The following is a 12,267-nucleotide window of genomic DNA, read 5'->3' as shown; positions in this document are numbered from 1 at the left end:
CTTAGTGCTAGAGTAATGCAGGGTTACAAACATGGCACAGCCTTCTGTAAAGGGCTTGGGTTAGGAGCTACAAAACAGTAAGATCATCTTTTTCTCTGTGTAAACCAGTGGCAGCCCTGAGAAAGTCAGTCAGTGGACATACAGAGGACATCACCATATTTAGGTGAAGAGCTGCATCCCAGCAAGGGTAGTATCGGGTTTGCCTCTCATCCTTTAAACTTCCTTGAAGTTCTTGGTGAATGTGAGCACTACTCCAATCCATAGAAGATTGGATTTTCAAAAACTTCAGCCAAGGTTGTGCTGCTTTTGTCTGTCTTTTCCTGGATTATGAGTGTTTCAGAGAACAAGAATGTATCATCTCTTTTCACAGTGAAATTATGTCACTTCTGTGGTCCCCAAGGGTCTGTTCTGATCTGTTTATGAGTAATCCAGGCAGAGGGGTGAATAATGCCAACACAGAGGTATTCGGGGTAGAGAAATCTTAAACTGAAGAACTTAACACTGAAGAATGGCAGAATGATCTTGTGATACTTATTAAACAGGTGTTAAAGCAGGAAGAAAACATTGAATCAAGTACAAAGTAGTCACATGAGGCAAAATAGCATCAACTAAATATATAGGGGACTGGATTTATATTAGCTTCTATTTTGTAGGAAAGAGATCCTGTGGACAATTTTTGGAAAACATCAGTTCATTGCCTAGCATAATTCTAATGGGAATAGAGAAAATTAGAGTTATTTAGACATGAAATGGAAAAAACACCATAAGACTTACTATAAAATTACTGACTGTGCTCAGTGCACTGTATTGTTCTGGTAATCCAGTTTCAAAAGTACTAAATTAGTGCAGAAACAACACAATGGGTCATTTTGAGATGCAAGGGAGTCTAGAAAACAGATGGCCTTGAGGGAACAGAAGAGATGTGCATGGGAGTATGCATGATTTAGAAATAGTGAATTGGAATGATCTCATGCTTCTTTAATTGCACCTTAATTATTGCAGCTAATAGGCTGGAGTTTTTTGTTTGTTATTTCTCTTTTTTTTTACATTATGAAGTTACTGTGGAACTTGTGAAGGAGCTGTAAGTATGAAGAAATTAAAAAAAAAGTAGTAGAATTCATGAAAGATAGCTTTAGAAACCCTAAAATTATAATTTTTGGCAATTGAGAAGATTCACCAGTGAAAATCTACTTTAAAAAAATCTGCTGCTTTTTTTGCAGGGGAGGTAAGGAGTGTAGGGAACATAATTGGCCCTGGCACTAGACAAGATCCTGAACTAGGTGGCTTTTTGGGGTGCTAGTTAGATGAAGATGGAGCTGTGTGAGTTGAAGTCTGCCAGCAGTTTTCTGCAGGAGTCTTGGATACATAAACTCTCTAGAGGGAAGGCTTGATGAGCAGTTTAGCCCACTGTAGACACCCAGGCTCAGTTCACTTGCCTAGAGTAACCTGCCAAACTTCCAGCCTTTCCTGTAAGGCATGAATCTCCTCCTCTGGGTCCAGTGTCCTGTGTGCCAGCTGTGTGTGGATGTCCTGCACGCTGTAAGGTCCCCAAGGGGCACTGAGTACTCCAGACAGCTGACTCACACCCCAGAGCCCAGTCAGGTGAGCCAGGTGCTAAGCACCTTGGACTGGACTGTCTGGATGTCCATCAGCTGTAATGGATGTGTGGATTTGTGCTTATAAACATAGATTTATTTGGTTTCTGACTGAATCCTATGCTTGCTCTCCCCCTGTGTAACACTTGGGAGTTCAGTCACTGTGGTCTTGTTTTTGGCAGGATTTAACTTGTGTGTTTTATACATACATTTATGTATGATCAGCAGTCTCTTGAATAGCTGCCCCTGCATGTGTGTAATACCCACACTTGCTCTGGAGCCCTGGGAGCCTTGCTGATGCCTTTGGAATTGGAATAACCCCCAGTCACTCATCTGCTGTGCTGATGGTGTGTGTGCTCAACAGGAGAGCATGGCTATAGCCTTCCATGCTGCTGCCTAAGCCCAGCATCTGGTCCCTGGGAGGGCTTGTGGCTCTGGGTACCTGGCTTCTCTAGTAAGAGATTCCCCTTGAAGCTGTAAAGTTGCCCCCCAGTAGGAAATGATGGTGACTTGAACAGTTAAGAAAATGCTCTAGGTTTTTTAAAGGTGAAAGTTCTATGTGCTCTTTGGGAAGCTTTTAATTTGAAAACTCATTTAAATAATCTAGATGAAAGTTGTGTTGAAGTAGCATTTTTTCATGACATAGTATTAACAGCTTAAAAGCCTACACTTTTCTTGATAACTTTACAGTTCTGTTTTGTTTTGTTTTGTTTTTGAACAGGAACGAGGATGGTGAGCCCTGCATCTTTAAGAAAATTGCTGGAGTCTTGTAAAGATCTTTCTTTACTCGATGTGTCCTTCTGTTCACAGATCGATAATAGAGTTGTGCTAGAACTCAATGCCAACTTTCCTAATGTGTTCATAAAAAAGAGTTTCACCCAGTGACTTCCTACATATGCTGCTGTGGAACTTGTTTGACAGAGTTGTTTTCCTGTAAATTTGTGCTGATTTTTTTTTTAAGGAGAATATAAATCTGCTATAAAATAGTGGAAACTATTAATTATCTACACAGATGGGTAAAATACATTTAAATGTATTATGTTTCTTTAAGTTGATATTGTACCTAAGAATTATTTTGCTCTGTTAGTTGGTGGCAGTGCATGTTTTTAAATACTAGCCATATGTCTGGCTTTAATGAGAAGAAAATGAATGTCTTCTTAAATGTCCCTTCACAGGGTGTTATACACAATACACTATGTTAATATCCAGGTGAAAGCAGAAGTTCAATATTTATCAGTAAGGAAAATATGGGTGCTTCCTTTTCATGTGTTTGTGTATGTATATATAAATGTATACATATGTATTTGTATATACATACACAGATATTGTAGCATTCTAGTTTGACCTGCAGCATAAGATTTTATCATCTGGCCTATAATTAATTATTTGAAAACCAGTTTAAGTGTGTATAAGAACAGATAGAAAAGGCACTTGTCTTCTTCGAGTTTTGGCAGTGAATTGTATCTGATACAGCTTTCTCCCTTCCTTCACCTGAAATAGATGTAGTGATGTTTTACAGTCCAGCCTAAGCAGCACAACAGATAAATGCAAGAAAGAACCTGGACCACCTGAACTTGGAGCAGAAATGAAAGATAAAATTGACAGCTGCTTCTTGGTATTGAGATAAAAAGTTTAAGCCAAGTACTTAATGTTGTAACTGGTAGTGTGTAGAAAACTCCAGGGTAGTTTTCTTTTATAAATTTCTGTCATGGTCAAGACTTTATTTGTGATACGTCTGGTTATTGTGCAGAGTACCATGAAAAGTAGAACTTAGGGTAATGTGTTAGCAACTGTCCTTTCACTGGCATCAAATCTACTGTCAGGTGTAAAAACAAGCATCTTTGTTCAGTAAAACAGCAATGAAAATATAATGAGTTTGAAACAGGGGCAATACAATTTCATGATTTTATAATTACCAAACCTTATTACTGGATTTTTTTTTGTTTGGGTTTTTGTTTTGTTTTGTTTTTCCAAGAGGAGAGTAGCTCAAAGTACTATTGCACTCTAAGACTGCTTAACCTCTGGAGAAGGAAAACTGTGTTGATGAACAATTTCTGGAAGTTTCTTCCTTTTGCACTTTCTTGGATGAAGCTTTTCTCTTTTTTTCCCCTTGAATACCACTGCTAGAGTATGTTGCTCTGTACAGCTTTGGTTTAGAATTTTACCTTTTTAGCCATTGTTGATGCATATGGACCATAAAATATAGGCTGTCTTTTGATACTGATTCTGTTATTCTTGTATTGATGGCACTTATTACCTACTGGAATAAGAAGAAAAATACTTTGTCTGAGAGAAGTACAGTATTGTACTGAAGATCAGTGACAAAGAACACTTCAGTTCATGCAGTAAATAACCAACTGCTACTAGAGGACTGCTGCAAATCGTTAAAAATCTGACAATCTCTGTGACTCCTGAATGACTGCTTTGAACTCTTTGTGCTGGTGCCAATACTTTAGAAACCATGTCATGAAACAGCTACAGAACATTTATCTGATTTTATTGAAAGACCTAGTTCTTCAGATTTTTAAATTTTGCTGAATCTCTGGGGAATTCCAGATCCAAAGAAGGGCATGCACAGTTGGCTTTTTGATTTTTTCCCTCCACACAGATGGCACTATGGGATTTCCAACTAGTTTATGCCATTTCATTTTTTTCTTCTTTAGAAATCTGAGCATTGTCAGAGAACTTTAAATTGATTTACTTTTTTTTTTCTATACTGAAAGATGAAGCTTTCATATGATTCTCTGTGAGACCTCATTTCTCTCAATCATGTTTGGGTTCATTTGTTTTTCTGTGAACTTGTAACTTTTTTTAGTCTATATTTTTCATTGTAATTATTAAACATTATTATTCTAGTTACATGATAATGGGAGTTTACAAAGAACAGAGTTCAAAACAAATGTATTTGTTGTAAAATTTCACTTCTCAGGGGTTGTTCTGTGTTTATCTCCTTTTTTTCCTACAGAGATCCGTTTTGTTTGTTTTTCACTGTAAACAGAGTGGGATGTGGATGAAGTGATAGCCTTTGTGCCTTCAAACTGGTGAACTTGGTAGATAATAGAGTTTTTCTCATCAGTGATTCAAATAAGTGTTTTTGTAATCACATACGTGTAAAGAATTTCATTCTCTGTTGCTTTTTAGGTAGCGTAAAGGAGGTTTAAATTGAAATTTTGTTCACACTGGAAGATTTTTTCTTTCTTGTGTTGCATCTTCTGTTTGAAAATGTTTTTTTCAGGAATTCTCTATTGTCACTTGGAAGAAAAATTGAAGTTGACTTTTTATTTGGATTGTTTAAAATTTGGCTATTACTGACATATAATTAATTCAAAGAGCAGAGAAGCGATTGGGACTGACTTGCATCTATAGTTGTAGACTTCAACCTTCAATCAGAGAGTAAGAAGCTCCTTTAGCTATGGCCTTATAAGTCCAAGAAGTCTTCCAGCAAAACAAAGTTAGACCAGACTTGACATTTGTAATACTTGTAGGATAAAGAAAACAACTTGCTCTTAGACCTTCCCTGTATGTCAGAGAAGCAAGAATAGGCCACTGTCTCTTTAGTTCTGCTATCTTATACTTAAGTGTGTCTATTTATTTATATATATGTATGCATAAATTATATCTATACACACACATTTTGTGTGTCTATATGAATTCTTTTGGATATGTGTACATACATAAACATATATGTATAAATCTCAAAGTTTTTCATGTAGGAATTACTTTTGTAAAGTGAGTGTAATAGAACAAAGGTGTTTCATTGCAGTTCTGCTTTCAACTACTCTACTCTACCTGGAGACTGAGTTCATCTCTACCATGCAGCAGGAAAAGCCTGGACAGATGTGCTGAATTTCCAGTGTTGCTTTGCCAAAGTGCCTTTTGGTTTGTCTGCTCATGAAAGGGGTTACAGGGTATGAAGACTGAATGCAAAGTCTGATAACTACTGTGGACTGTCTCCTTGCAAAGCAGTCACATAGAGGGAAACTTATGTTCTAGTTTCATTTAATCCAAAATGAACGATGTCAATTCCTTCACTGGAGGAATTTAATTACTCTTGAATTGGGTCTCATCTCCATCACTAGACTGTCCCTCAGTCATGTTATCTAAATTCTGCTGTTAAGGATATTCCTTTTTTTAATCCTGTTGTTTGGTTATCTGTCTTTCTGAAGCTTTGTAAAAGATATGCTTTGGCAACAAATGTTAAAAAAACCATGGCTAACATGTCCAAAAGAAGGGGTTTACTCTGAACTGCTCCTGTTTTTAAGCTAAAGGGGGTCTTCCATACCCTCTGTATGAAATTGATGTGGGATGGCCTGTAGGTAAAGATGTAATTCCTTGGGTAATTTGACAATAAAATATAATAATAAAACACAAAAACTAGTATGATAACTTTACCATTTAAAGCGTCTTCTTAACTCTTCAAGGCTTTAATTCAATAAGTAGTGTACTTACTTGTATTCACAATTTTGAGCTGTCTGGCTACATAGCTCTATGAAATGGAAGGGGTTTCTGTTCTTTAAATTATACACCTAATTAAGTCCATTTGTGAGCATGACTTGCATAATTTTGCATGGGAATTTGGACCTTACAATCGCCCATGTACTTGGAGGCCCAAGTTTTAGACAAAAAACCACAAGTGAACAAACAACAAAACCTACCAAAACCTTTGTATTTCCTTGGAACTCTTATGCTAAGTTTCCAAGATATAAGATGTCCAGTAATCATGGTACACAGTGAGTAGAATTCATCTCCCTGAATGTTAGTTCTCTGAAAGTTAGACATCTACTTCAAGGGAGGAATCTGGGCACCTCTAGAGAGTTATTAATCTCCTAAGGCAGACATTTCAGGAAAGTAGAATGAATCATGTTCTAGAGAGCCTCTCTGGAGATTGTGGAAGCTGTGATTTAGCTCAGGTTAGATACTAAACTGAGATTAATTCCATCCAGTGCTGTACTACCTGTCTTGAAAAACAAGACTGAAACAACATCCATCCTAAAGTTTCAAACCCTCCAAATTCCATCCAGAGAGAAGCAAAAACAAAAAAAAAGAAATTCTGAGGAGGAAACCTTGAGGGGTTTTCTTAATGCCAGGATCTGCTTCTGCCCCTTGCTAATACCTGTGGTATATAATTTGTTTTATGTTATCAGTTTATTTGGCTTTTCGGTTTGGGTTTTTGGAAATGCATCCTCTTTTCCTTTCCCGAAATCTCATGTACCTAACTGGCTGTATGTATAGTTCTGTAAATGCTTGAACAGGCAAACATAATTAATGTATTGCCACTATTTTGATAATCTTTCATATTGCTATAATTAAGACTGAGTAGTTTAACTGCTCTACTGTCATCAGAAATATCACCCACTGTGCATTTGCAAAAATTGTGTGCTGAGTCCTGGTTCTTACTGTGTGTACTTATTGCATCTTTTGGGATATATTTCCCATGTCACATCAGCAGGACTGCTAAATTTACAAAAACTAAATAAAACGTAGCATTTTATTATGAGGACTATGGGAGCGACTTTATATAGAAGATCTACATGTTCATTGTTGCTCTTTAACAGTGATTCTGTAAGTTGTAGCTTTGGAAATTACTCGACTAGAAATCCCTGGTTTAATGCATCTGCACTTGCTGTGTCAGATGCAGTCAACATTTTTTTTCCAAATGAAGGCATTAGTCCCTCACTGAGATGATGATTTCTGTGATTTTTAGATATCTGACTTGATAATGAAGTGCAAGAAGGTGTTCTTTAATAAAAGTTACCAGCACAGGACAAGTTGTGATAACTGACGTTTGGAAGGGCTGAGAAATGGGTGCTGCATGTTACAGATCCTCAGGAGCTTCAGAGAAATGCATCAGCAGGAAGAGTCTCATTAAGAAGATTGAGCCTCTGTAATAGGAGGTAGTGGTGGGATTTTCCTTTTCAGCTAATGGACTAAATACTTTTGTTTGAGTTACATAGCTCTGGTTTCTCCTTGTCTTGTTTTCACCTAAGAATGGTAAATGGCGCAGAGTTAGGACAGACATCCTAAACTGAAGGGCAGCCATTGTGAGGAATGAAGTTTTTCTGTTGAATGTTTTGTTCACCTTTTATAAAAATAAAAGAATAAAAATACCCTCAACTATTTGAAAACTCATTTTCCTTAGATTCTGAAGAAATGTAAATGTCAAGAAGGTTGAGGAAAGAGAAAAGGGGACTTACTCAGATTTATAGGGAAACTCATGGAAGGGTAGCCAGAGATATTTATAGATGTGAGGAAAGTAAGTGCCTTGCTCTAGATCAGCTCTTCAGCTCTACCTTTCCCAGAAACATAGCTTTCCACATAGTATCACATGCTCATACTTCTAAATCAAGATTTACCATTTAGATGCTCTTAATATTGACCTTTCGTGTACATGTTTGTGCAGTAAGTCAGAATGTCACTGTTTCATTTTTATCAACTACATAAAAATATTTTTTCTTTGCCTACCACTGTGAATTCATGTTTTTTGTTATTTATTGAAACTATTTCATGCATGTACACACAGATGCATGTAAGACGTAATTGCTCAGATTTTTTGCAACAGGTCCTTTTCTGAGACAAACTGCAGTTTGGGGGTAAAAATGGTAAAGTCTCTGAGAAGGTTCAAGGGAAATCTGATCAATGTATTGGAATACCTGATGGAGGGAAAGAATGAAGAAGAGAGAGCCGGATTCTTCTCAGTGATGCCCATGAACAGGACAAGAGGCCATGTGCACAAATTGAAGCACACAAGATGACACATTCTATGGCACAGGCTGCCTAGAGAGCCTGGGGAGTCTCCACCATTGGGGATACTCAGCATCCTGGGCACTGACTGGGTGGCCCTCCTTAAGCTGATGGAGGCTGGACTAGATGACCTCCAGAGGTTCATTTCCAGCCTCATCTGTTCTTTGTTCTATCATCTGAGATATGCCTGTGGTTGGTTTCTTTGCTTCATTGTACTGATTGCTGAAGAAGGTGGGGAGAGGGGAAAAGAAAGAATACCTGTCATAAGGAACTTGGCATGTTGAGAACAAACCCAAGAATCTTCTACATTTCCCTTTTTTGTTATTTTAGGAGAAGTAACATATCTCTCCATTTAAGTTAGCAGGAAAATCTAGATGCATCTTAACTGGAATAAAATTTTGGTAACGTTTTCAACATGTAGCTCTGTAACATACAAAATACACAACTGTTTTATGTGAGTGTGGTTGTCACTCCAAAGCCTGAAAGTTACACCAAGGACTAAGAAAAATAACTCTATTCTTGGGCACTGGCAGTAGTTTCTGGGTAGAAACTGAGTCATCTATAATGCACTAGGAATGGTTTAGTTTGCAAATCTTTAGTATTTGTTTATGTAGACCTTACACTGAATTTGGATTGCCATGGTTTAGGTGACAGTTATTCCTGCTTACTCTGTTAGAAACTGAGTATAGCAGTTGCCTGTTCATAGTGTCAAACACAAATATTTGAATTCAGGTGAAAAAGAGGACCAAGTTTACAAAAGAGTGAGATGTCTGAGTGTTTTAGGGAGGTACTGTGAATAATTGTGGCGAGTTCCCATCTTTTGAATGTTTACTATTTTACCATTGTCAGGAGTTGTTGTCTCTGCTCACCATCAGAGATGGATTCCCTTTTATCAGATCTTGGTCTCTCTAGATTTTTCTTTTAAGGCAGTGCCACAGATTTTTGCACAAACCCACTGTTCTGAAACTAACAGAGAAAATAGCTGGCTTGGTTAGGATTTGGAAACTAATGGCTACTCTATGCTTGAAGTTATTTTGGAATAGTTACTAAGTAAATTAAAATAACCAAGAATTGATGTGTTCACAGGGAGACCTTGCACTTTCTGATTTAACTTTGGCATACAGGCAATTACAGGTGCCCTTCAGCAGTCGTGGTGAAATCTGTGTGATGATGATCTTTCTGGATTTTGTTAATGAACATAAAGCCACTGCAGCTCTTCAGCATCTTGTGGCATTTTGCATTCATGTCCTTGCCAGGCAGATGGTGGAGTTGAGGGTTGTGGGGATTGGCCTAGCTCTGGAAGTGAGGTGTGTGAATTGCCTGGGGAAATTTCCTGCTCGCATTTATTCATATGTGCAGATGAGAAGGAAGGACATCTCCAGACTTTCACATTTAAATACCTAAATCCAGCACCTGGATTCATTTAAACATAATAGGTCTCTCTCCCTGCCCCCCATCACATAACCAGCAACAAAATACTTGCATTCTATTTATGATTTAATAGTACACTCCATTTTCTGCTGCAATAGGAGTTTGAGTAATGTAACGAGAAACTCCTATTGCATTACCTTTTAAAGAAACTAATTTCTGTAAAGGTGGAAGTGCAGCAATAGAGGGAATAGTTCCAGACACTATCTGTAAATACCTGTGCTGTGCATGCTATGCCTGTAAGCACCAGAAGCAAGTTATGCCTTTTTGTAATAACAAGTTGAGAAGGACAAAAGGGATAATTGCCTCTAAGCACATTTTCTGTAGCTGGAGGATATTTATATCATTGAATTTTAAATATCTAGAGTAGATACTAAAGTTAGGACACTATTCTCCTAGGGTCCTGTCACTGAGTAGATAGGTTCTTCTATAGGGTAATTTGGATCAGATTAGTCTTCAATTGAGGTCTTCAATTGACCTTTGGAGAAGCAGAGGTCTGTGTAGACCCAATAAAATTTCTGTTGGAAGCTAGCATGAGTGGATTCAGAGTAAGAGGTTGCTTAACCCTTGGTGCTCTCTATTAGTCCCCTAGCTTGACTTGCTTCCACCAAAGGCCACCACTTGCGTTGCCCTGTTAGTTGAACTGGATTTGATTGCTCCCTACAAAATATCTTGGTTAAAACTAGAAAACTGCTTGTTTTCTAGTAGTTGTCCTTTTGGTTGTTTGGGGGTTTTTTTACCCTCCCAATTTGGCTATTAAAGCAAGCAGAAGGAAGGGGCCATTTAGCTTCAATTAAAAGAATAACAAGCAGCAGGTGGGAGCATGTTGGTTGTGCAAATGCTTTAATTCAAATTAGCATAAATGAGGATAGCCACTTTTGATTGTGATCCAAAGCTTCTAAATTTTTACATAGTTCATCTCAGTGCTGTGCCACAGAAAAGTCCAGCGTGAGGTTTTCTTATTTGCACCTCATGCTGCTGACTCAAGTCCTAAGGTATAAAATGCTACTGTGAACATATGAGAACATTCAGGTCCTAAATGGCTTCAATAAATTCCCCAAAAAAGATCCTTCCTTCCGAACAGACATTGGAAGTTTTAGATTAGAAGGGCTAATAAGAGCATGTTTAAGTATGGTGAAGGAGTGGTTAGCAAATCTAAGCTGGAGGGAGGGGCAGCAGTTCTCTGATGTGTTTTTCAGGACTGTTTTCCTGATCTTAAGCTGCATTAGCCCATGAAGCTAACATCCACCCCTTTGCAGTCCTAAATATGGTCAGTATTCCAAGAGCTCTTTCTGGATGTGCAGTCTTAGATCCCAAGTCTGTTTTCTGTGTTCCTATTCAGTAATTAGCTGATCCACTTTTAGTTTTGTTAAGGTGTTTACCTTAACATCTACATTTATTTTTAATATTCCTCTCTGAGACTCATGCTTTTCTTTTGTACTTAGGCAAGTACTTGATTACATTTCAAAACAAGGTTTTTCTTCTGATCTTGTTCTGCTTGACTGAGAGTAAGTGGAAGATAATGTTATTGGTGTATTCCTTCTTTTCAGATTTGGCTACTGTGTCTTCTTTCTTTCTGTGTGTAAACCCAAAGGTTTTACATGTGTCTGCATTTGTAGACACAGCTCTGGCATGGATCCCTGGCTCCTCCTCATTTGACTGATGCTTTTGGGGTATGAAGTATGGGTTGACTTGAATACACACATACACACAAAACAGAGATGTCAGCCCTGTATTCATGAAGGATTTCATTTATTATGGAGAAATCTAATGCCTTATATTGCTAATTCAAAGATAAAATCTTCTTATCTTTAGTAGTTAACCAATGATTTCTATGTAGGAAATTAAGCCTGTTTTCTTCTGCTGTGTTGGATCATTTAAAATATCATAATACTATGTTCTGCAGTTTACTCCATTACTGCCAGTATAAAGAAGTTGAAAATAATGATCTCCCTGAGTTGTCAGTGTCTGCTAATTCAGAGATGACAGAAATGTGTTTAAAATATATTCAGCCTATAATATTTATCTTGCTTTGCACTTAATTTGTTTCCCTTTGACTGTGTTGCAAAATGCCAAATGTACATAAAATTATGAATAAATAAAAAATAAATTATTTGTCTACATTCATTGACCTTTCATGCATTCCTTTTAAAAACCAATAAAATACAACACAATATGATGCATTCCGAGGAACAGTTTGGTTATATTTTTATCACTGTTCATTTTGAAATAGGTTGTTTTTTGGATATTAATTTGTAACCTAGCTTTTAAAAAAAAATATTATTAGAAAAGTGTGTTATTGTTTAGTGGTTAGCTTCTAGTCCTATGAAAGCACGTGGAACTAGGTGTATTACACAAAATAGATGCTTCAGTGCCTGAAACAGTTTGTGGTACAGAGCAAGAGACAACAGATGTATGTAGACAGATGGGATATAAAGCAGAATATGGAGATTACAATGTACCAAGAGAGACCTCCAAGAAAAATATAATTGTTGACTTTCTT

At 37.3% G+C, this 12,267-nt stretch overlaps 1 protein-coding gene across 3 annotated transcripts in view; it reads left to right on the top strand.

The window, feature by feature from the left end:
* FBXL4 (F-box and leucine rich repeat protein 4) overlaps window positions 1-11,887 on the top strand; it is a 62,263-nt gene extending 50,376 nt beyond the window's left edge. For all 3 annotated transcript variants that reach the window (XM_036379856.1, XM_054514251.1, XM_036379857.1), the window contains one exon: window positions 2,317-11,887. In XM_036379856.1, coding sequence (XP_036235749.1) covers window positions 2,317-2,480 — 164 coding nt within the window. In that variant the 3' untranslated portion in view covers window positions 2,481-11,887. The remainder of the gene's footprint in view (window positions 1-2,316) is intronic.
* Window positions 11,888-12,267: the final 380 nt, after the last annotated feature.

This window comes from Molothrus ater, chromosome 3 (assembly GCF_012460135.2).
Source record: "Molothrus ater isolate BHLD 08-10-18 breed brown headed cowbird chromosome 3, BPBGC_Mater_1.1, whole genome shotgun sequence".
Lineage (NCBI taxonomy): Eukaryota > Metazoa > Chordata > Aves > Passeriformes > Icteridae > Molothrus > Molothrus ater.
The sequence above is the reverse complement of the archived record's forward strand: the minus strand, read 5'-3'. Positions and strand labels throughout refer to the sequence as shown.